A 25,927-nucleotide genomic window follows, 5' to 3' on the forward strand; every position below is an offset into this window, starting at 1 on the left:
CTTCTCAGTCTTCAGAGATCCTTTGAGTTCATGAAACCTGTCATCCTTGTTCTCTGTTGTGCCCTTTGGTAAAGGGTGTTCAGGAGAAGACTGTATGCTAGAGGAGATGTGGGCAGAGGGGCGAGGATAGGTGTAGAGACCAGGTGATCAAAGGTAGGTTTCCAAGTCAGCCTTAGAAAACTTGAGCTTAGTGTAAGGTAGACTTCAGGAGCCACAATTCCAGGTTTGATGTCATGGCGATGCACTATTTTTCAATAGTTCCTGCGAACAAAGGAGATGATGTTTGTTTGACTCTGGCTGAAGGGAAACTTAGAGATAATCTTTTCCACTCTTAAGTATTACGCACACAAAATAATTATAGTAATTAAAAAAAAAAAACACCCATAAGGAACAAGCTGGAGAAAACGAAGATTAATGAAGATTACAGAGCAGTTCTAATGTTTCAAGAGCATCTTCGCAGAGTTCTGGATACAAACATGGAAAAGCAAATTAATTAAGATTCAGAAGATGGTCACATGAGCAATAAACATGTTCTAAAAATTAAAACAGTCATCAGGCACTCTTAGCTTTACAGGATGCTCTGCAGTTGTCTCGGTAAAAAGCATTTGTGGCTTTAAAAAAAAATAATTCTCCACTTTTCCTGAGGGCAAACTTGGTTTGGGAGCTCTCAGTTTTTATTGGCAGAATGAATGCAATGAAGAAATGTTCTTCTTCCATCTCTTATATCAATATGCAGATCTTAAAAGAAATGTGCTTGTTCTTCAGCATCTAGTAACTACTAGAGGGATAAACAGTAGCCCATGAAGTGGGCTAAGCCTATGAGTAATCAAGTCCAAAATAATAATGATGATGATGATGATGTTGCTCTGCTCTAGGCTGTAGTGCTTCGTTTTTGTCTTAACAAGCAAATGGGCTGCTGCCTTCTCTCTGTTGGAAGGAGATCTCTGCTGCTATGTTCATCTGGTAGCTGAGATGTTGCAGAAGAGGAACTGAAAATCATTTTATTCTACTGTCAAATGCTGCTTCAATACAGATCTGCCTGCTTTCTTCATAAAGTTTCCCAACGCTGAGTTTAGTTTGGTTTCTCAGGGGAACGAAACACAAGCAAGGGTCCTCTGGCTCTGCCCTGTTGCCCTTCCTAACACTGCATGAACTTGCCAGCCAGTTCGATCAAAATCTGATGAATAGAGATATTAACTGATGTGAAAATAATTGGTTGAATAGTGGAGAGATTCTGTGATGCTGTTCACTGGGGGAGAAACTGTAGTTAGCGCTCTGCTGATGAGATATGTGAGACACCCCACAGGACCTCAGTCTCCAGACATAACCCTAGAGAAAGCCAAGCTTCATCTGATAGGTATTTTAGATCTTTATTCTTGTTTGGATAAGCTTGAGTGGAAAAAATTATACAGCCTTTTATGTGCCTCCCAGTTGTACAAAACTGTTGTTTAACCCTTTATTCCACAAGGCTTTGTGATTTTTGCAGTTGAGGGCACAAGAGACAGGATCAGCCCTGCAGGCAAAATTAAAACAAAACCTAAATGCCTTGATACAATTCAAAAGCTTGTGACTCTTTTTTTTTTTTTTCTCCCCTCTCCCTTGCTTTCAAAAAACTGGTGCTGATATTCAGTAGCTTTTAAAACCAGGCTGAAATTGAGCAACCAAAGTCATACTCTCAGTGGAAAAGTCTTGATTTGAATTACCTTGGAGACAAAAATGCCATTTTTTAGCTGAGAACCTTGGCCTATCTGCTGTTACTGGGGTAGTTGGAGTGTTTTCTGGTTAGAATGTGTATTGTAGGGAAAAGGCCAGTACTTCTGCATGTACTTAGTATAAACTACTGCATTCATTTTTTAAAAAATAAATATTTTTAGTGTTGTATTTGATAGCTGTTAGCATCACTACTTACACAGTGAGCGCCGTGCAGATGTTATCAGTGTGTGTCAGCGTATGCATCTTACACAAGAACGAATGTTCCTGTTCCACAGTCCTAATTTCTGGCGGATGTTCTTTACCTCAGTAAGTGTTGTTATAATCTGATTGGCATTGCTTAAAACAGGCTCTTTGACATAAATGGTACTCAGCTACTTGATGAGCAGTATTTATAAAATGTTACAAATACTTGGTATTGAGCGTATTAGAGAGAGAACACTGGAAAAGTTACATATTTTGGGGGGTTGGGGTTTTTTTTTTACTTTGTGCCTTTTCCTCTGGTCTGTCCTTGCCCCTCTTTCCCCCTGGAACTGAAAGTTTGGGGTTTCTGACTTTCTCCAGAACACTAACTTCATGCTTTTGGCTTTTTTGTGCAGAAAAACTGATCGTGTTACTTGAAAGAAGAGAACAAGCATATGTGTGAGGGTTACTTTTTACAGCAACAAATAGAAATTCAGTAATTAACAAAAAAAAATAATCTCAGCATCAAAGAAGCACAGTTTATTTTGAAACAACCTACAGTCAATGTGTAAAATACTGGATAACTTCTAAAACTGAATTAAAAGAATTCTCATGCTATGTAGTACTTTTAGGCTACAAAATGAAGGTGAAATATTACAACAAGAAGGTATGTCCTTGAGAATGATTGTAATATTCATATCATCGATAAGGATGGTTGTAATGAGCAGGCAGTATCCCTTGACACTTGGACTGATAATCTATATTAGTCAAATCTGTTAAAAGTATAAAGAAAAATGTGAGTCCACGCATTCTGTTTATTAAAATTCTCCGTGGTGACGCACTTCGCAGTTGATACTTCAAGGATTTTGTTTGCACGCATAAAACTTAATTTAGGCCCTACCACTTAAACCTCTTGAATTTTTGTTTTAGCTAGTTTTCTGCAAAACACTTTATTTTTATGGCAGACGTGCAGGCTTTTTATATTTTACACCCTAAGGCACAGACCAAACCAACTCAGGGAAAACTAAAGAAGCATCTGCAGCTTTCCAGTTTGTAAGGAAACAAGACTTGCTCAAGGTCATCATGGAAGCCCGGGGCAGAGCTGGATGTGTAAAAGCAGCTTTCCTGCGCTGCGAGCCGCAGCTTGAAGGAGAAAGGCACCTATCCTGTGTCCGTGCATCTTCTGTAGGCACACAACTAAAATAATCTGTGTGGTAAATACTACTATACTGTGTTTTGCTGTATTATTGTAGGTATGTCTAATCGACCTTGTTGCTGGAAGTATTTGTCTGGCTGTGTAACACTTGGGCTTTGAAAATTTCAGGGTGGCGGGGGGGGGGGGAAGGGGGGAAGGCATCCAGGCATGTCTTCAGTTCCCTTTGGCTTTCTTCAGCCCCAGAAAGAGCTTTGTGCCTGAGCAGTGATGCAGAACATCTGATGGGCCTGGTTGTGGCCTAATCTCTCTCTTTTTTTTTAACCCAGTGAATACTTTTTCTCCTTCAAACATAAAAGAAAGGAATACTCTTTAAAAAAAAAAAAAAGGCAGCAACTGTATTTGTCAAGAGTTTTGACATACACCGCTGCAGTTCTGCAGCACCAGTGTATTGAGAAATGAAGATGGCAGTATTAGAGTCAAGAATAGTAATTAAACATATGCTATAGACGAGTGCGTGCTGCTACAAGTAGGCAGATAGGTTAAGTTGGAGGCTGCTAGCTTTAGATTAATTCCCTTTTGGTTATAGTCTTGGATAAGCCTTATGCCTTACTGCTGAGGGCTGGGAGTGAGAAAAGATTACTGTGGAATATATAAAGAGCTTTAATGATCTGTGTGTGAGTCTTGTTCCTGTTGATTTTTAATGCATATTTTAGCTGAATCAGTGGTTTATGATTTTTATGCAACCTTTTGCTAAGGAGTAAAATGAATATTTTCTGTATTTCTATATAATGTGCTGCCTGAATGTGTGTGTATAAACATTTTGTAATGTTTATCCTCACATTTCTAAAAGAAAAAACATCAAAATGACTTACAACCATTCTATGTGTGGCAAAGTTAAGAAACAAATGCCGTGTGGTGTGTGTGTGGATGGTGACCTTTGCCTTTTGGCTAGAAGTATATGAAGTAGCCCTGGTTTTAGAGGAAGGCTAGACCTGGTACTGAGTCATTAGTGGCATGGGCTGTGATACTTGCTCTTTTTGTAAGGCAGAGGAATGTTACTGGGGTTCTGTCGTTCATAATCCTGTAGCTGTGAAGTCAAGCAGGTGGAGTGACACGGGGCCTCACCCCAGTTCCTGCTGCAGCTGATGGAAGTTCTTGTGTGCTTTTAGGGTGGTGGGTGGTTCTTTCGGCACAGCCGTATGCAATGATAATATATTTTTGTGTATATATACAAGCAATGGCGGCAGTTGGGGTGCTTGGTTGGGCAAGAGTGATGTGGGGGGAGCAGCCGGGGGCGCTCGGCCGGGGCCGGGAGCCTGAGCCTAAGCCTGAGCCTGGGGCGAGAGCGACGAGGAACGGTCGGGGGAAGCACATCTCCGGCCCCGGCCCGGGTCAGGCTTGATTTGCAGCTCAGAGGCGTCTGTCAGTTTGGTAAACAGGAGGCTGCCGGGTGAATTGAACAGAAGGGGGAGATTAGCATATTAATGCCGCGCTCGCTAATCGCCTCCCCTCCCTCCTCCCCGCCTCCCTCCCTCCCTCCCGAGTGAAGGCCGGGGGACGGGCACCCGCGCTCACTCCCCTGCCTGCTTTCGCCCTCCTCGCCAGCTCACACCCCCGGGGAAAGGATGGTCCGCGCTTCCAGTCGCCGAGGCGTGAGAAGATGAAGCAGCGGCGCGGCCTCCCCCGCTCCCCCCCGCCGCTGCCGCCCGCGGTCCCGCGTCCCCGCCGCCCCCGCCGCCAGGTGAAGCCGGCCCGGCCCGCCCGGGGAAGGGTAGCGCTTCTCCTCCTTCCTCCCGGATCCAGTGCGTTCAAGCGGCTCCCAGCACCCTCCCCCGCCGCCCCGCAGGACGGCGTGCTGCCGGAGCACTGAATCGGGACATTGTATGCCGAGCCTTGGCGTGAACCTCTGTGCGGTCGTGTGTATGTGGTTGCTGGAAGTGGCAGGCCAGCAGGCCCCGAGGCGAGCAGGTGCTATCTATATGGAGAAAAGCGGCTGTAGCCCATTCCCGATATGCTGGGCTAAAGGTACATCTACCTTCTTTATATATATATATATCTATTCTTCCCTCCCAGTTTAATGGCTTACCACCTGTGGGTCTATAGGGTTTTTTTTCCTATCAACACAAAAAGTAAAGCTAGAAAATAAAATATTTTCATTCTCATCATGGGCTCGTAACGTGAAGCAAGTCTGCAGGACCTTCTTTCACCTGACAGCTGTAATGCTTCCCCCCTCCCTTTGCTTTTCAGAATTATCTGAAATGAAAGCGCACTTGAGCTGTTTGGTTTTTACATCCCCTGATGTGGGGATCTGAGGGCTTTGTGTTTGATCTTTGTATGTTTGAAACCACTGCGAGTGTAATTCTGCTTTCGCTTACCTTTTGGAAGAAGTAGTTTTTAAGTGGCTGATCATAGGTAGCGTTTACAGTGGACAACTTAACATCTTTTTACTTGATGTCTTCGAAGTTGCCACCCCTATTCACCCCCCAAAGAGACAATAACTATCCACAAAGCGTGCATTTATTACAATGAGAGGGTTTGACTTGAGATTGAGGCTTAACAATAATTAGATGGAAATGCGAAACTCATTCATGGGATTATCTTAAATTGCATCCCAGGACATTTATAATGTTATAAATTCCCCAAAGCTATCTACCCTGTTATAATCTAGAAGGTTTTTATGTGTTAGTGTTGTGGGTGAGAGTGTGTATATGAAGATATGGTACGGGGATAAAGCTCGAAATTCTGTTAGTAGCCAAAGAATCAAATCTTCCTTAGATGGAAAGCAACTGTAAAAGGTTGAGTGTTGCTGATTGTAAGCATAACTTTCCTCGTGTTCACTTTCATTTCAACGTACTTTCTTTTTTGGAAGAGAAACTGGCAGTGAAGTATTGCGTCACCATAATCTTGGATTACAGACAGAGGCAGTTACTTCAGAAGTTCAGGGGAAACGTAGCTGAGCTAAGGAGTTGGTAGGCATGGCTGATGTTGAGTAGTCTTGGAAAAATAACAGTGAATTTATTTAGAATTTCTGTTGTGTCGTTATTTGGCGGAGACACGAAGGAGCATTTAACACTGGCTTTGTCTTGTATGCTTTCTGTACCTTGCTAAACGGTTCAGGCTAAACTAGCATTTGCCGAACAATGACATACTACAGGAACAGACGCAGTAGAAATAACTTTAAAAAGAAGAAATCGCAGAAGTTGAACACCACAGCCTGGTAATGTCTCCTGAAGTTGCAAATCTGTCAGCTCACTTCGGAATAATAGTTAATAGATCAGTGAGTTACAGTAGCTGGAAACAAAGCTAAAACAAAGCTTTGCTTTGCCTTTAGGAAAACTTGTTTACCAGGAAGAGGTAATAGCGATGCCTACTCCTCCTGTGTGCCACAAATTGGATAACAGAAGTATTAGGTGAAATTGGGATTCATCCCCTTGGACTATTTTGAGGGTTCGAATGAAGGTACTTCTCAGAGAGTAACTTTGAAAAGTGGGGAAGAAAAATCTTTTCAAAGGAAAAGCAAGTTGTTCCCATCTGTTGTTAAGGCTGGTTAGTATTGGGGATATCGGTTTTCTCCCTCCTGCTGCAGCACCAGAGGATGACTACAGCAGGGCTAGCTGCTTCTTGCAGAGGATGGCTGCATTGGGCCAGCATAAAAGGTATCGATTACCCCCCACCCGCTCCAGCAACTAAAATGAGTGAAAAACAATCCCTTCCTCTCCCCTTGGTCGCCTGTGAAGTGTTCTCAGAATGTAACTTCGGGGAAGGTTGCTTATCCATCCTCCTCTGCCCTGAAATGGATAACAGCTATGTAATCTCTTTTTATTCCCCTGGGGGGGAGAAGGGGGACACCAGGAGTTGCATAAGAGGACAAAGGCATCAGCATCTTCGAGGCTGCCAATTGTGGTGACTTCGAGAAAGAGCTACATCTCAGCCTCCAGAAAATATAGGACAAATGAGAAATAGCTTGTGCTATATTTGGCGTTGAATGGTGGCTATTCCTTAGTTGATGAATACTCTGTATACTGTTCACCAGCTTAACCTTAGGGAAATGAAACGGATCTGGCCTACTTTGATAAGGGCTGTGAGATACCTGCAATCAAAGAAAGGTAATCTATTAACGAGAAACATTTAATTTGGATAGCTTTATTCTGGCACCTTGGCTTTTCTGTTAAAGCTTCAGGTTACCTGCAGCAGAGATCGAGAAAACATTTAAGTATTTTATAATATCTTAAAATGTGATCTTGATGTATATGTTTCATCATCCGTAACTTCTTTCTGAATAGTCCGTTCTCTATTTGAATGTGACAGATTGAGCTTTCAGTGTCTTATGTGTGATCTCATAGCAAATGTTTGTTCTTTGAAAATGCGTTGAAATATTTTCAGCGAGTCTGTTCAGAGAGTGTGCTTCTGCTTTTTTTTTTTGTTCTTAAATCTAAAGTCTTCAGTTGTCTTAGTGATGCTGTGTGCTGACCTAATTGTGGCCAATTCTGCATGCTCTGCCTGTAGGGCTGCATTGAACAATAAGATAATATTTGGGTTTCTTATAAAGTATTTGTGTAATCTGTATTGCCAGGTTTTGACTGCTTTCTACACTGAAGTCAGATCTAAGTAATGTTACTGAATTCAAGAATTTAGTCTGGATCTGCATACTCCAGATTTGAGGCTATTTTGATGGGCAAACAAAGAGAAAGTGTGTGTATTCTTTACCGGCATATTTATTCTCTGCTAGCAAGTCTGTATTTCTGTATTACTTCAGTAGCAATTGGCTGTTCCCCATGCGCCCCACCCCCCTTCTTACTAGGTAACTTAAATCATAAAATCTCTGGTTTAGTGGAATAAACAGCTTCAAGCTCGGTTACAACTTTGGGGGACACTGAAGTGGGTTTCTTGGTCCCTGAGGAGGCAGTACTTTTCTTCCAGCTAAGTACTGAAAATTTGTGCCAGTATCATACAGGGATGTTTTCTTTCTTACTGTAACAGTAGACCAGAAAGTAGTCACAGATCATTAAAAACTCTTCACTAACATCTCCAATCTTTGGTAAGATTATTAATGATATAATGTGTTGTACTTTGGTTTAGATGCTTTTACTACTGACTGACCTTTTTTCCTGAGTTTCACGTGGAATGTCACTTTAAGCTTAGAAAATAACTCTGTGAAATAAATGTAACAGTTAAGGTTAGTTGGATAGCTCTGCTCTATAGCTGTAAATTATCCACCCTCAGGAGGAAGTTTCTTGAATAGCTTTCATGTGAAGAGCTCTGTTTAATAATTTATGAACAATAAATTGATGTGATGTCGTTAAGTGTATGTCATGTGAGTAGTTAGTGAAGGGTGATCACAGTTGAATTCAGCTGTTCAGACTAACATGAAAAGGTCTATAGTGTCTTAGGATAATCAAGCCCAATTCACTCAAAACCTTGTCTTGATTTTAAAAAAAAAATTTAAGCCAGCTATGTTGTGAAATGTATTTAATCACCTGGGAAGGAGTTTTACCCTATTTATTGCAATCTGTTAGTGTTGCAATCTTTTTTTAAAGTGATAAGCTATTCCAAGTTAAATGTTTTTCCTTCTTTTTTTCCCCCCGATGAACCCCACTGTTTCAGGAGGCATGTTCAGGTGGAACCTGCTGGTGATCTGTTGAGTATAAGCAGGATAAGTTGAGTGTAAGCAACATAAGAGTTCCGTGCTCTTTCTCCTTCATCTCAGTCTCATAAGTCTCTACTGTTTTGCTAACACAAATACTTGGGTGATAACTTTCAGTCCAACAGACACTTAGATTTTTAGGTAACGGGTAGTCACTAAAAGAGACATGGTGGTAGAAACAGCATAAGGAAAGTTGTTGATACCATGAAAGGTAGGCAGGTAAATAGTCTCTAAAACAAGATTTGTTACTTTTTGACAGAGACACTGTGTATATAACATATACACAATGCTATTTTATGTCTTAGGAAATACAGAAAGCCCCTGTGCTAGCATGAGTGTTCTGGTGCATCTTTGTAGTGACTTTCGGTTGAGGTGACTGGAGGGAAGCACCCTCTCTTGCACTTTTTGTGGATCTTTAGATGTAGTTCAGGAATGCAGTGAAGTGCTTTTTTCTTGTTTTCTGAGGGTATAACAACTGGGGAAAGAGTCTAGTCTGTCATTTGACAGTCTGTTGTTCACTTACTACGTTGGCTGCATCAGCTGATGTGACACATCAACCATTTCCTTCCAAACCATAAATTTGTCTAAACTTTTGTTAAGAAGCCACAAGTGAATAAAGTTTAAGCTGTGAGATTTTCAAACTGTTAAGGCATCTGTTATTTCAATTCATATGTGCCTGTTCTTTTGTTGGAAATCTTTGTAGAGGAGAGAAAAACAGCGTTAATCTCAAACCACTAATTTTCAAAGGCAGTTTAAAAACAATTCCTGAAATGACTGTGTATATTTAAAAGTGGAAAATAGTCTGGAAAAGCAGGGGGGTTTCTTCCGTTCAGTGTTGCAGTACAGCGTGGGGAAGCATTGGTATTCTTCAAAATGTATGGGAAGTACGCAGCTATGAGAGTAACGATGCATTTCCATTAGGGTGATTTGTTTCTTAGTCAAAGACTACTGGAATAGAAGATGGAGCTGGAGATACTTTTTCAAAAAAAGGAAAGTGATTACAAAAAAGGTGAGCCCTGGGGGAGCATTTGGTGTTCCCCGTGTAATGGGCATGTATGATCTTATCAGTTGTAGCACCCAGTAATGAACCAGTGAACCAGCCTGGAGTTAAATTCTGAGCTGCCTGAGAAAAACTAAAACCTAGGCAAGGAAAACGAAATGTTTTAAAATATCCTTTTGAAGATGCATTGAAAAAGCTGAAGAATGAAGTCTGGAAGTTGGCATTTAAGAGAATGGTGCATTGATTGAAACAATGCATTTTTGCTGAAAAGTCAAACAGGAGTTTGTGGTCTTAATAGCTTTCTTATTCAGTTTATATTTGAAAGTCTTTTATCACAAGTCACATTGTGTGTGTGTATCTATGTATTTATTTTCTATATGGCATATATACACACAAGTACACACAGACTCACCATCATTTTCCTTACACAGTTAGTCTGGCAACAATTGGAGTATTTTGGAATTAGCATCCTTAGATACCGAAGACGGTCTCTTACCTGTTTTTGATGCGTTTTTATCGAATGCAATTCATTGGGCAACTGATCTTCATGCGTGGCTTTTATTGGAAGGACCATTGTAATGAAATAAGCTTTTCTGACTGCTGTTACATTTATAAGAAATAAATCAGCTTGTCTCAGTCCTTCTGCTTGCTGAAGTGTTGCTTAAATGGAATAGTTGCAAATTCATGTCTTGTAAAAAATTCGGTGTGGCAGCAAAGAGTATGTAGTTTTAATTAATTATCACTACGAAAAAAAACCCTCACTAGTTTCCTTAAACTCAGTACCTGATTACAATGAGCAAATTTGTATCTATTAAAAACTGGAGACATCTTAACATATACTGTCGCATTACCATAGGCAAGCCTGTACAAGCTGCTGAGTTGTAAACTAGCACAGCAAACAAAAGACAGACATAAGGAAATGTCTTTGTAAATGTTACATGAAAACAAGCCTAAGTACAGCACATCATAAATGTATTTGATTAGAGCAGTTATAAAAGTATTGCAGGATCGTTAAGACTTCACCTTGCAAAATAAATGAGATCATTGCAATATCTACTGTTGATCCATGTTTAGAATTATGCCAATTTTTTCTGGTCGGTTGTAAGGGACAGGGATTGCTGGGGTTATGGAGTTAACTGGTGATTGCCCAGCATTTGCCATGACTCTTTATTTACTGGCATACAGGGAGAGGCTTGGATTTTCCTCTTCTGATATTGAACGTAGCTTAGCAAAGAGGTTACAAAAAGTATTTCTGGGTGGAATTCGATCTGCTGAGTCATTTCGTTTAAAATAATCTGCAAACAAACTCCTTTCCCTGCTCCATTTGATAACCAAGGTTTGCTTCTTTGCCAGAAGAGAGATTGCTTACTACTTTTCCCAAGGACCATCACTGCTTTCCAAAATCATGTTTCCCCTGCCAATGTTTTGAGATCCATAAAACTAGGCACTAGGTTTGTCTTTTTTATTTAAATTGGACTCACTCTGTGAATTAAGTGTTGTCCATTGCTTTGTTGAGGAAGTGGCCTAAGTCTCCTCATCTTGAGTAAGTACAGCAAGAAAGTCAGTGTGTGACCTTCAGTTCTGCCATTACTTGGTACAACAGCAACTGAAGACACTTCAATGAAGAGCTGTAGAAGGTGTCATATCAACAGATGAAGAGCATAATAAACTGAAGCGTGGCATTTTGAGACTGAAAGCTGAACTTTAACTTCAGTTTGATGTGCTATAGAACTAAAATCTCTTTTTGTCAGAGGAAATCGAATAGTCTTAACCTCTTCTCTGCATACAGTGTTTGACAGTTCACCTTACGTTAGCTGAATGGGTGGCCCACAGGAATGTGGCAGTTTCCTTTCAGATTTGGAAGAGGTGCGGATACAATAACTTTAAACATGTCCAAAACAATGATGGAAAGCTTTTGCTTCTCAGCCTTGTTAGATGATCATCTTCACTGTCATGTTCCTTACAGTATATGACACCTTGGGGTTATCTGACTAATGATCAAAGAATGGTAATGCCTTCCTTTCATTGTATGCTTTTTTCCTAGTTCCTTTAAGAATTTGACCTAAGCCAATTCTACTTAAAATTTTCAGTAAAACCAGCCTTTTCTTCATTTAAACAGCACTACTTGTTGATTGAAGCTAGTCTAATTACTTCTTTGCTAGTATTTGGTCATGGATCCCCATACCGGTTTGAGTTTTCTCCTTTAATAAGCATATAAAGGTTGTTGTAGCAAAGAACTTTTTCATCACAAGTAGTTGCAGAATGAGTAATGGTCTGCAGTCCTGTTAAATCTTTATTCCTAGGGAGGAGAATGGTAAGGAACTGGATATATTCCTGAAGCTTCTCGGCTGTCTCCTGAAGATAAGGGTCAATAAGATGCAAGCTCTTCTCATAGGCTTTCTGCTGTTATGTTTGCAACTCAGCAATGCTCAGTCGTCCTTGCTGTTATGGGGAGATACTAGAAGGAACTGTATTCCTGAAATCCTAGTGTGTTCAACTCAAAGGGGGTTTTGTCTAGTCTGTGGCGTGATGGTTGGTGAAGATAAACTGAAGAATTGCGGCAATGATAGAGTAGAGCAACCGTTTCAATTTGATCACAACAGGTGATTCCCATACAACAACTTGTGTTGCCAGTTGACTTGAACAGCAGCTCTTTGTCCATTCAGGTGTCTGATTACAGTGGTCTTGAATCATACCCGCTGAATTAAAAGGTCTCTGGTTTATGGTAGTATATAGCTGTACCTGTCAAAATGGAAGCTTGTGTGTTGTAGGTATCCATCCCAACCCTTTACCAGAGGGTAAAGGTGCCTCTTGGATGGCTGGGAGTTGTGAATCTGTTCTTCACCCAATGGCATTGGCAGTGCAGTGCTAATTAGTGTGCCGCTTTTATCATGTGAGTGGCAAAGAAATCAATGCTTTGCACCCTAACCTGCTCAGCTGTTCAGAGCACAAGGCCCGCTGGCACAGAGGTGGGATGGGCAGACAGCAGTGGTGCCTGTCAGTTCAATACGTTAATGCCTTGTCAACTAACTGTAGGTTTTAGCAGAAGGTAGGCTTTTTTGTATGTGTTTCTAAATGCTTTCTGGTATTAAGGGTGTTTTTTGCTCTAGTTATAATGGGAGGACTTAATGCCTGGCGTTTTCTTATACAGAGGTAGGAGGATGTCACTGCACTGCTCCAGTTCTGCCTTTGAAATGAGGGATTTGCCCCTTTGTACTTTGCTACTAAGTTCTGTCAGCCACACTGCTTTTACTTTTATGTTTTTTCTATATGTATACACACTCTATAGAGTATATAATATAAAATACAAACTAAATAAATGGATACAAGGCATAATCAGTGCTTGGATAGGAAAACGTCCATTACTGATTCTTTCTTCCAGAGTCATTTTGGGAGTTGTTTGTGTTCTGGTTTGATCTGATATTGAACAAACTACTTGCTGGTTTTGGATGCACTTACTTAGTTTTCCTGAAACAAGCTGTGTGACCTGCGTCGGCCAGTAGTGTTGGGCATGATGCCTGAAGCACCAAGTTTGTACATCTAAACATAATTTTAAGTATCTTTTATCAATATGGAGATGCAGTAAGAATTTATTTGGAATATTGCTCTCACCTGTCACATCTCACTTCTTTTCAGAACTCTGGATGTGATATGTTTGTATAGTTTACGCTATAATTCAGTGATGAAAAACAAGGTATTACAGTCAGAACAGCAGTGCTTGCTATAGCTGTGGCTACCTAATACTTTCTGTGATAAACCCTCATTCAGGTTGTTTTCTGAACTTGGAGTTTTCAAAGTTCTTACTGTTTGTGCTGAAATCAAACTCTGGGATCTCTCTTCTCCAAAAAGGCTCATTTCCTAAAATTGGAAGAGAAAGTAGTTAATGCAATTTGTGTCCAGTGAGTTCTGCAAGGGAGCAGTGACTGTTAGGGCTGTGAGTGGGGATGAGCTGGTAATAAAGTAAGAATAATCTGACTTCAGAAACGAGCACTCTCATTACGTTTCTGTCCATCACCTTATCCATTAGTTAAAGTACTGTATGGAACAAGGTCATGCTTGCTATTCCCATTTCATGCTGTAGGAAAAGCAGAGCAAGTTACTTGGTTTGGCCAGAGGCGTGAGTAAACTATGCGGCACCTTGTGCCTTGTGGGAAGCAGTGGGCCAGGCTGTGTTATCGCTCAGCGGCACTGCCATTCCTGCCTCTGAGCAGTGTTATAATGGGCCCTTTCTAGCAAAATCTCCTACAAGAGAGGAAGGGGTGGGGGAGTAATGTATATTTAGTGTTTCTGTAAATACAGTGTATCTAATTAGAATTTTTTAAAATTAATACTGCTTTTTTTGTTTTACTACCCGATTTTTTTACTCTAAGATTTCATCTAGCTGCATTGCTGTTTTTGCTCCTCTACTCCAGTTAACAACCTCACTGAAAATGTATACTGTGAAGGACTGTTATGTAAGAGAGATTATTTTCTAACTGTTACCATTTTATTTTTGTTTCCTGGTTAGATGCTAAGTAGGAAATAGTCCTGGTTGCTAAACATTGACTGGAAAGTAGCAACAGATTTGAGAAAGTTGACATTGTAGTGCAGGGCAATGATGAAAATAGCTGTAAGCATCTGCTCAGTACTTCTTGCAGGGTGTTAGTTCAACGATTTAAAGAAAAGCATAGAGGGTTCCTTAGAAAATAGTGAGGAAGGAGGAAAAAAGTATGTTAAGCGCTTCTGTAATGCTGTGTCACTAGGCACCGTCATCTTTTAAGTGATGAATGTCATATACTGGCATAAGCCAGTGAAGATCGCAGCCTGTGCCTCATCCAGTCATGCATGTCCTTAACCTGAATGGTGATACCCAGCTCACTTCTGTTTAGAGAGAACAATGAAGTAGAGTTGCTTTTCTAAACCATGAGTGTTTCAGCAATTAAAGACAAAGCAGAAATGAGTATGTGTTGATCGCCAGCCCAGAGTGAAGTTCCTTAAAACCTGATGGCTGCTTATTTTGCTGATAGAAATGAATTTGAGGACTTGTTGCGTAGAAAGTCTGCAGCAATTCAAATATGTTATTTTAAAAAACTTTATCCAGTGTAGAGAAGCAATGGCAGACAATCCTGTTTAATCTAGCTTTATCTCCACTTTGGTTTTTTATGTTAAAATCACAGTTCAGCCAAAATATAACAGGCTGCCCAGGGAGGTTGTGGAGTCCCTTCCCTGGAGACATTCAATCCCTGCCTGGACACGTTCCTGTGCCCCCTGCTCTGGGTGTGCCTGTTCAAGCAGGGGGGTTGGACAAGATGATCTCCAGAGGTCCCTTCCAACTCCTGCCACTCTGTGATTCTTTGAAAATAAACCGGGATGGGCTTAAGAGTTTCAGGAACGAGTAAAATTCATCAAAAAAGGAGGAAACATACATGTTTGAAACTGGTTATAAGATGGGATCATATTTGGGCACATATTTATGAATACAGGAGACGCCTACCACTCAGAGGTTCCCAAAATATTAACTTGAGGATGACTACCTTCAGTATCTCCAGTTTTGGTATGCATTTGCAAAGCCACGATGGCTTGTGCATCTTCAGGAGACTGAGAAATAAGTCAGCTTTGAAACTTAAACTCACATCTTCTGCCTTTCTTCAGTATGATATTCAGCAATTCAGATAAGTTTAGTATGAACACGTGGTAATTGGAGATGTGAAAACAAGAGGTCAGGCCAGAAGTAGAAAGTCAAACCTCAACTTAAAATGGCTTTACTTGGCTGTTACGTGTGCTTGCCCATAGTGTGTGTTTGTGGATCTATGTTAGCTGTTGAAATGATGTAATGACTTATCTTAATGCTTCTTTTTTTAAGAATCAGTCACTTATGCTTTAAGCCAGTCAGTATTTTCCTGTTCAACGATAAGAACATAAACCAGAAGTTGAGTAAACTTCAATTTTATTTTTTTTTAATAACACTACATTTTGGGGAGCGGGAGCTGTTTCCTTTCACCAGCGTGGGTGGTACCTGGGCAGAGGATGTGACAGTTACCATTAATTTTAGTTTTGTTTCTGTTTCTATGGTATATGTCATGCTTCAGCACTGGAATAATCATATGAAGCAGGAGTTTATCTATAACTTTTTGAAACTTATTACCATAAAATTATTGGAGGGAATTTTTTTCTTTCTTTTTATTAGACTTTACTCGCTCTTTATATCTAGCCTCCACTCAGGTTATTAATATTGCTCCAGTTCTGTTGGAAATGGAAATAAAAATACTGTCTTGTTCCTTTCATCCATTGGGAAAAATATTTCTCAGAGCAGGCAGTAGGTAGGATGTAAGCTATTACCCTTCTGTTCTTGCAAGGACAGTCAACCTACTGTAATGCAATAAACTTGCTCATAAAATGTGTTCTTTGTGACCAAGTTTGCAGCTTTCAATAGGTTTGTAGGGCCAGGTCCTTTCAGGTGTTGAACGCTTCCTCCTTCCTTATCCGTGTGCTTATAAGCACATATTCCAGTCCTTATCACCTGAACATAAATATACTTGGGTATTCAAACCTGCTGTTCTCCCGGAAATCCATAGGTATGGCCATTGCTTTGCAAAATGAAGGCCATACTGAGGAAGGGTGGATCCTGAATGCCTTAGGTTGTTGATTTGGTAATCATGGCATGTTTTCTTTGACATTGGTGGCACAGTGTAATTTGGCACTGAATTTCCAGATGGACTATTATTTCTGGCTGTAAATACTACTTCTTTGTGTTCTTTCCCTTTTCTTCTTGCTCTGTCCAGGCCACAGCGGTGCTGTTTGTTTTATCGCTCTGAACTGTTTTGTTTAGCATGTAAGAGTAGATTATATAAATGTTATAATAACTTGATTTATAAGTTCAGAGCTTTCTGTCAAAACAAAATGTTCTTAAGAATATTCCCAAAGTAATTGGCTATATCTATCTTTAATCTTAATATTGTTTCATTAAAACAAACAAATAAGGAATTTAAGCCTCTCCTGTGAGATGTCCTGGAAGAATTGACGAACCCTAACCAAAAGATTTTCTTTGTAAATACTGTATATTGGTGTATACCTCTGTTTAATGCCTTATAAAATAAAACATCAACGTGAATCTGTAAGTTTAAGATGGAATTCATGCTGTGCAGCATTGTATTATCTTCTTTAAATTAAACTCTGAAAGAACAAATCTAGTTCTAAAATTACATCTTACTTTATTCTTCATTTTCCAGATGTATTTGGTTTTTTTTTTCCTGGAAACTTATCTGATTTATCAAAACTCTAATGTCAGATTCTTTTTATTTTATATCAAGGTTTTTGCAGGTGACAGAAAATTAAACCATTGGAAGACAGACACACAGGGAAAATAGTTGGAAAAAATTTTTAAGTCCTCTCCTTTTAAGTACTGTTAAAATGACTGAATTGCTGTGTGTAAGGGAAAATGGATGAAAGATGTTTTTAACAAATAATGTAGTACATCATAAATGTGAAGTAAATAGAAACTGCACCAAGTTTTTATTTAGTTTTGGTATTAGTTGTCTTTGTCTCTAAAATCTTTGAGGTGCAAGTTTCTTTTGATTCCTTAGAAAAAGAGGAGAATCTTCAGTTGTTTAAAAAATACCGGTCTCAGGTTTGGGGTGAAGAAGGTCTTGAACAGTTCAAGTTGGCCATAGAAACCTCAATGGAGAAATCTTGAAAGAAATGCAGTTTTCTGCCCTTTGGCAAGAACTTGGTAGGGGATAGTTTAGTGAGTAAATGGGGGAAGGCTGTGCTGCCACTTTTGCAGTGAAGGGTTTGTTCTTACACCAACAGCCTTTTTTGTATATCGCACTTTTGCAACGAAGAGCGGCAGTGAAAGTCTGTGCAGCTCAAGTTCTTGCTGTGAAAAAGACATTTTCCCCAAGAAGGGTGGAACAGTAGTGTTTTCAGTCTCTATTAACTGACATCTTAAATGAACAATTAGTGTTGTGCATTAACGAAGCAGAATTTACTTTTACTTCTTAATGCCATGCCTTGCAGTTAGTGAAAGATGGTGCCTTGGGGGTGTTTGTTTGGGGGGGGGTGGTCTTTTTTGGTATTTGAAGGGGTAGAGTAAAACCACCAGGTCTCATCAAGTATGCTGCTCTGTACTCCTGGCTGTATTAGTGAAATATTCTTCTATTTACTCTTCAAAGCGGGAAAACTAATTTCATTCTGGAGTGTGAAAATAATCAGCAGTTTATTTCTTCGGAGCAAATCTTATTAACCCTAAATGACTGAGATTTTACCTTTGTGTAGAAGGAATGCTGGCACTGGAGCGACAAAGCCCAGCAGCCAAGCGGTGTGTACGCTGTGTCCCACAGGGACAGTTCCTCATCATCCAGGTGGAACAAAAATGGTCTCAAAGCCTGACAAGCTCTGCTTTTGGCTCTTTGCTTCTCTCATCACCTCTTTTTGGTGTTTGTCATTCCTCTGAGTAGTGTTGTCTTTGATGGAAGAATATAGCTGTGTTTTAAGCGAGCTTTTTTTCTTTGAATGCCTGTCATCTATGAAACTCGTTTCACTTGCTCAGTGAAATATTCTGCAGCTGATTAAAAAGTAATGGACTCGTGTTTCAGACAAATGGTGAGCATCTTTAAAAACCATACTCCAACATTTACAAAATATTGGGAAATAATTAGAGGTTAGATGTGCTTAGGCTGCCGTCGACTGTGCCAGGCATATTTCACATTAACCTTTTTCCTCTACACTTCATTGTAGTTACTTGTTCTATCAGGTGCTCGAATGGATCTGGCCAAAAAGTTACTTTTAAGAGGTCAAGTGATGCAGTCTCCCTCCTCTTCAAATTCTGGTCCCCGGCTGAAGATCTGTAGATGGTGCCATGATAGTCGACTATCAGATGGTTTGTTGATTTTGGTGCAAATTGCAGATGCTCATCGCTGTCTGCCTTGTATCAGATGCAAACAAGCCTGACTTGTCTATCCTGTTCCCCAGGAATTTCATCAATTTCTGCCTATCCAAATTATTGGAATTAAGAACTTCATTGGTAAGAATGTATCAAATGACAAAACCTGCTCTGGAGCTAGAACTACTTTCTAAACTGTTAGTAAATGTTCTGCTCCTAAAACAATTACAGTTTTCCTTTGTTTGAGTAAACTAGGTGATTAGACTATTCTTTTTTTCCTTTCAGATTGTGCCTTCGAGGCTGTCAGTCAGCTCAAACACTGTCATCTGAACCCAAAGTCAGGAGCTGCCTCAACTTTTAATAGTAAAAGTTGCTAGAGATACGAAGTACTGATACACTTTTGCAAATGTATTTGGTATTTCACAAATATAGTTTCTATATCTTGTCATTCTTCATTCGCATGCATTTTTTAATACCATCAAAGTGCATGTTGCAAAACAGGGCATAAGATTTTTTGGATCTTTTTTTTTAGAAGATAGCTGTATAGGAGAAGAACATCGGATACTACAGCAGCTGTAATTGTCTAGTTTACAAACACTTCAAACTGAGAAATCACAACAAGATAAACTTCTTGTATTGCTCCGCTGTCAGGAAATAAAAGAATAATGCTAAGCAGCTCATGTATGTCTGAGGCCTTACATTTGGTCTATTATATACAATATTTTTAAGTCTGTTATAGAAACAAAACTTAAGTTCAGCAAAGCCATTACTGTAAAAACTTTATTTTTCGCGATGTGACAAATCTGCAGTTTCTGTTCTTTTTTTATTTAGTATGCAGGGTAAGGAGTAGAGATGACATAAGTCTGTTGGTGACCTAAAGAACCGCTCACCTTTGTTACTAAGGAGATGTACTAAGGCGCTTTGTAGATCAGCAAGGTCCTCCCTGGTGAGGTAGGTGAGGCACAGGAAGGTGAGCATTATTTCGACCAGGAAACTGGACTCTCATTTTTGAACCTGCTGCTGAACACCATAAAAGTTCAGTGACTCTGCCTTGAGCATGTTACTTGTTTTTCTCAGCAGCTCCTCTCTATTCTGTCTTCATGTTTGTTCCTCCTTCTGTCCACTCTGGCACTTTCTTGATATTTTTCTGTGCTATTTCAGTGTGTTACTGTTAAAGATTCTTGGTCTCTTCTTTCAAATCTGCCTGTTTAGTTTGTCAGACTTATCTGGGTACCAGCTAATAGATGGTAAATGGCTTTAGAGGAAGAGGAAAATGTGAGGTTGAAGTTGAAAATGACACTTGAATTTTTAAGATTGGTATTTTAAACAAATAATTTTTGCCTTCTGTAATTATTACAGTGGAAGATTCCTCTTCCTCTCCTAGCAGTTCTCTGCCCTCCTTCCTTCTCACTGCCTCCCCCTTGCCCAGGTATTGAAAAATCAGTAAATGCTATTTAATATTTTAGCATCGGAGGCTCAGAGCAGTCAGATTTGGACTGCAAATGGTCAGTGCTCAGTGCTGTACTGAAAAAGACCATTTCACCAACACAAAACTCACTCATTTCTCTAACCCTTTTGCGAGTGCAGAGGAAGATGGTTTCTATCTCCCATTGATGTGTTTATTCCCCCCCAAGATGTAGTCCAAGAAGAGCTGTGAGCCGACATAGCAGCTTGTAGCTGCCAAAAATGGGAAGCCTGCTCATCCCTACTACTGGCCATGTGCTTTTGCTGTTTACTTTGTGCTGGCTCTGGAGCTTTTTAGAGCTTTTCTGTGCCACTTCACCTCAGTTAAATGGACACCGCCCCACACACCCCAAACAAAACCAAACCAAACCCCCACCAAAACCAGGAAAAAAAGCTTGAACTGATTTCTTCTCTCTTAGTAAGTAAAAGCAGCTCAAAACTATTTAAGAAGCAGCAGGAGGCCACAGAAGGGAAGCAAGTGCTTGCATAGTCAGGAAGAGTGGATGAAGAAACACTTGGCAGGGAGGAAAGGGGTATCAAGCTCTGCAGCTTTGGCAGCAGCAAGGACAAGTTGGTTATATTAAGTTGGTTCAGCAGCCTGTGGTGACAACTTACTTGCCTTTGAAAAATTAACTCAAACTTCTGTACAAATATATTCTTCAGAAATAATATATCAATTCTGTAGCTTCTTACAGAGGCAGATTTGAGAAACCAGACTTAAATTCCTTTAATGATATTTGAACATTAAACTCTACATGAGAACTTGAACTGTGTGCAATAAAGTATTTAACACTTAAAAAACCCAAACCTCTAAAAATATTGCAGGAGTGATGGGCCATCTTTACATTTGGTTTTTTAAAACATACTTATAGGAACCCTTATAAGGATTGCAATACACAGTGTAGACTTTTCTAATGTATTCATAGATGTGGGGTCTTTTTCTAGGATTATTTGGTTTTCTGATTTCTTCTATGCAAGAAAATTGTCAAAATGTTGTTTGACTTCTTTTAGTTTTCTGACTTAATGCCCATCTTTTCCAAGCCTGGAAATCATCATCTTCCCCTGGCAACTATTGATTTGATAAATGTAGTCTATAAAACATAAAGCATGAGAAAGCTCACAGAGGTGATATGTCTGTATTTTCATCTGAACTTTCTGGAAGCATTATGGGTCATATTTCAGCTTCAACAGTAGAAGGAAAAGTTTAAAGTTTTATGGATGTTTTATTGTGTAAAAAAAAAAATAAATCGCATCCACTGTCTTCGACAGCATCTTCTGTTTCTGACTTTCAGGAGACCACATGAGCATGGCTGTTGCCTCCATTCCATCCTTGTGTTTCTTCAGCACCCGTTGCATTAAAGACTTTTAAAAAGTCTTTTACTCAGTATGGTGATGTGACACCATTCCTGCCAAAAAGACAGTTATCGCTGGCCTTTCCTGAGGTGAACAGGCTGCCTGTACTTAACCTGGAAAAGGAACATGTATGTCATTATATACGTTTGATAAGTACCCATTCATGTGCCTGTTGCCCATACCTTTCTAAATTTGCTGCTACCATCTGCCTCCATAGTCTCCTGTCCGCTATTCCTGTTAAGATCTTTTACCTTAAACTAACAGGGGATTCATTTTATGGTTCTGTTTATCTATCATTGTGGATTTTGTAAATATTGATCAAGTTCTTGGCTGGAGTCCCAGCTTTTTTAAGTTCCTCTCATATGGCTGCTGCTCTGCTCCTTAATTTTAGTTGCACTTCTCTGGACTTTCTGGACAGTACTCACGATGTGGTGGAAGTCTCATTGACTTTTCTACTCTACTGCACCTTGGGGTTAAAATTGAATAAACTTAATCCATAGTTCTCTGCTGGCAAGGGATTGACTGATTGATGCTGAAGATACTGGACACCCACCCCTTGCCTTTAGTAAGCAATGACAGGACCTCTTCCAAGTTACAAAGATCCTGAAGACCCAATTTCAGGCTAAAAATAATAATGCATTAAAATCCTGTATCCGTCGGTTGAAATAATTAATAATCTTTATCCCTTTGTGTTGTTTTCCCTAAAGCAAGCTCCTGTGCCAGTTTGCATGGGGGTTTGAGTGACAGTAGGTACCTCTGCCCTGTGAAATACTGCTGTGTGGAGAAAAGGAGTTGTCTGTAGTGTGGAGGGTGTATTGTCACAACAATATTCTGGTTTTGTGTGGAAATGTGTGTGTTTCCATACATATTAAAGCACACACAGTCCTTGTTGAAAGACATTGTTTTCCTATTTTCTCTCTAGCTACTATGAAGTACTTATTTTAAAATAAACCTAAACATATTAAGAGCACAGATTGCAAACATATAAAAACCCTTTGCTTCCTGAAGCTCATGTGCAAAGTTGTTTTAATTACCAGATCCTCTTGTAAGAGGTTGTGCTTTCAGGCCAAGTACAACTCAGCATTTAAAAAACTGTACATGTTTAAGTAGCCCCTCAGATTAATATTTCTGTATGTTGTAATAGGGACTGAAGGAAGGTCGGACTGATAGCTCTGATTGTATTGTTGGCTTATGGAGGTGTCTTGATTGTGCAACTCCAACTTAATTTATTACCACCTGCTGTTTCTGCACATGGTCAGATTGTTGTACACAAATTGCATATTTCATCACTGTGATGTGGTGGTGAATTGATTTATTGTTCCCAGACAAATAATTGAATAGAATAAAAATGCACTATAAAGTAACAGTTTCATCTTTATGAGTCATCTTAATACTTACCTGTGATCGAATATATTATAAAAAGATGTAATAAATTCTTGTGGAGGTAGTGAATTCTCCTTACTTAATTTCTTCAGGTTTTTCATAGTTTCTTGACCGTGAAGGTCTTCCAGTTATCGCACGTGTCCTTTGATACCTTGTCATGATGAGGGGCAGCATGTGCTGGTGATTTTGGATCTAAGTGAGTGCAGATAGATCTGTCATTACATCTGTGCTCATTAGCTAGTTGATGGCTGTCAAAGAATGTGTGATGACTGAATTTTACTAATGATTTTTTTCAAAATGTGCAGTGATTTGATTAGTTGATACTTCTGACTCCATTCCAAGTTGTTTGAAGTTAGATAACTGTCAGGAACTAATAAATACCTGGATTTGCTTAGGTGGAATGAGATAGGGTAGATAAAACAATGCGATTACTTTTAATGGAAGAGGCTGAAGCTGCTTGTGGCAAAAACTGTGTTGTAGTTGTTGCCCATTCATTGAAAAGCATGGTATAGCTTTGACCCAGATGACCCCTATCATGGGAGGGCAGAGGGGAGAGGAACACACACAGAGCCACATATACTGTGATCGAGTATTCTTGAGATGTTCCTGCATGATTTCTTCCAAAATCTGAAGTGACGAAAATGATGAAGCTTAATTGTAACAAAACCTGTCTTGCTGTAGGCGATTGAACCCAGCTCTTCTGGATTCCAATTAATTTTTTTACCACAGACCAATATCTTATCCTTCAAAGTATTAAGTTTCTCTTTCAGAGAACTTTGTTGAAGGAAGCCCTAAAGTAAACATGTTTCAGCTGGTTAATACCCAGTTTAAGAATGGCTTTTCCCTCCCTTGTTTCAAAACTCAGGGAAATAGCAGCTCAGTTGGAAATAGAATGTCTAATTGCAGCTCTTAAGGTTCAACTCTGAAGTCTCAACCTTTTTGATGACTTGTGTCTTATGCAAAGCTAAATCTTCGGCTGATCTGACATACGTATTGGAGATCGTTATAGAAGAAAAAAAAACCACCAAAATAGTTTTTCTAAAATCAGTTATTTTGTAAACAGTTATCAGTCTTCTTTCCCCATTTACTGAACCTTCAGGAAACACGGGTTCCGAACTTACTTCCTCTTCTTGTCAAGTTACCTGAGTGACAGCTTTCCTTTAAAATTGTGAATTCCGTATTTATCATTGCAATGCAAATGTTGAACCTCAGAACCTCTACTGTATTAAAGGTGCTTCTTTTTTCTAACTAATTAAACTCAAAGGTTCAGTAGCCCTGTGTGAGTAGAGATGAAAAGCCTTTGAGGGCCAAGGGTGTTTTCTTGGAGGCACGGGTTTTCAGAGCTTTTCAGTGTTGACGGTTCTATTCAAAGACTTAATGGAGTGTTCACTGGAACAATCCACGAGAGTCAGTAGCATACTTCATCGGTATTAAAAAGAACAAAGACAGTGAATGACCCTCCCAGTAGACGTAGACATGCAATGCACAGGACAGAAGTCCCTAGTTTTGTGGTGACAGGGACTATGCCCAAGAGAGGATTCCAGCTACAGTGGGATAGTGAGTGAAAGGGCAGAGAGAGGTCCTGGGTTTAGATTCAGCCCTATTATAGCAGGTCAAGGGGATCCACCTAGAATGAAAGCACTGGCAGAGAATCCATAACTCTTATTCTGCCACAAAGCAATATGGAATCATTGGTAGCAACTCCAGAAGTCTGGAGAGGGCCCTAGTGTACTGTTTTGAGTGGATTAAGTGTTTTAAATTGCCTTTTTAAGGCTATATCAAGTTGGTTTTTAAAAAAAAAAAAAAAAATCTTGAGCATCTATCTGCTCCTAGTTTGACGTCAGCAGAGTACTGGGACTTGGTGGTCGTCATAGTAGAGGCTTGCACTTGTGCCTGTGTCATGATCATGTCAGTACATGAATCCTGGAGGCCACCAACTGATTTCTCATTTCTTTGACCGTTAAATGCCAAATTTGAAGAAGGTATTGCTTCTGTTCTTTGACTAATTAAGCTAATTGTGCTTACTTTTCTGTCTTTGGGTGCAGTAGATGGAGACTTCAGGAGAAATGGATGCCTAGCTAAAGAATGATGTGGCTGGTGTTTAGGTCCTCAAACACAGCATAGAGCCTTGAGCTCTCAAAGAGCAAAGAGCTTTGATTCCTAGGGGGATCCAAGGGAATATCACAACTTACTCTGCTCTTCAGGAACTTATGTGAGGATGCTAGGAGGCACGTGGTACATGCCCAGTTCCAACAACCCCCAACTGTGAAAAACACTGGTGGGTTTTTTTTGTATGTGTGTGTGGAGATACACAGAAGCATCATCTCAAAAAGCTTGTAATTAGGAGAATTATTATGGTCAGCCTACATTGAACTTCCATTCAATCACTTCTACTTGTCTTGGAAAACACTTGAGCCAGAATAGGCTTAAGTAAAACTTTTTACAGGTCATTGATTTTTGTAATAGGCCATTGTCATGCAACATAACAATGTGACTGTTGTCATGCTCTGTTCCTCTTGAGCACTTAAGTGCCTTTGATCTAATGCATGGTTCTGGTTTTCATGAAAAAGTGGGATAACACAATGACAGTTAAAACTGTTAAAGGGGATGAAAAATTAAAAGCTTATAAAGTTCAATGTTTTGAAGTACAGGGCTGGGATGATATAATCGTTCAGTAATGTAAAACTAGGAAAGGGAGGCTTAAAGTCAAATGGTAGCCAAAGCCAAATGTGTTAAGCTGTGATGGTACATAATCAGAATACCTTACTTTCCATAACTGCCTCTCGTTCAGGTGTTTCTAGCTCTTAATTTCTGAGAAGCACACTTGCTTTATCACTAATTCTAATTTATTTTTTGCTTTTTAGTATTCTAGAAAGACAGTATACACTCAGTGTTTCTACTTACTTCCTGTAGTCCTGTTTAGAAGACCTTGTGCTATGGAGGGTCTCCATAGAGCAGTGTTTCAGTAAGTGGTATTAAAAAAAGATGACTTAAATTTGGACGGCTTACTTCACCCTCCTGTTTTGATGTTCATAGCTAGGGCTGCTGCCAGCCAGTGGTGCAACTTCAAAATAGAATTTTACCCTGATTTTTAGAAATGCAGAATTTTGACTCACTTCCGTGGCGCCTCTTTTTAAGAAAAATGCATCACTCTTGTTCTCAACAACTTGCTTG

At 39.8% G+C, this 25,927-nt stretch overlaps 1 protein-coding gene across 6 annotated transcripts in view; it reads left to right on the forward strand.

Annotated features, from left to right (window-relative positions):
• PTK2 (protein tyrosine kinase 2) overlaps positions 1 to 25,927 on the forward strand; it is a 233,649-nt gene that overhangs the window by 56,581 nt on the left and 151,141 nt on the right. Inside the window, exon 1 of one of the 6 annotated variants that reach the window (XR_010371361.1) lies at positions 4,706 to 5,074. The exons of 3 other annotated variants lie outside the window; for them this stretch is intronic. Coding sequence is in view for 2 of the 3 variants with exons in the window: in XM_064442018.1 (XP_064298088.1) it covers positions 4,933 to 5,074 (142 nt within the window). In the remaining variant the exon portion in view is untranslated. Of the gene's footprint in view, positions 1 to 4,705; positions 5,075 to 25,927 lie in introns of those variants that run through there. 2 more of the 6 variants (XM_064442018.1, XM_064442019.1) reach the window with 2 other exon arrangements.

The sequence above is a fragment of the Phalacrocorax carbo genome, chromosome 2 (assembly GCF_963921805.1).
Source record: "Phalacrocorax carbo chromosome 2, bPhaCar2.1, whole genome shotgun sequence".
NCBI classification, from domain to species: domain Eukaryota; kingdom Metazoa; phylum Chordata; class Aves; order Suliformes; family Phalacrocoracidae; genus Phalacrocorax; species Phalacrocorax carbo.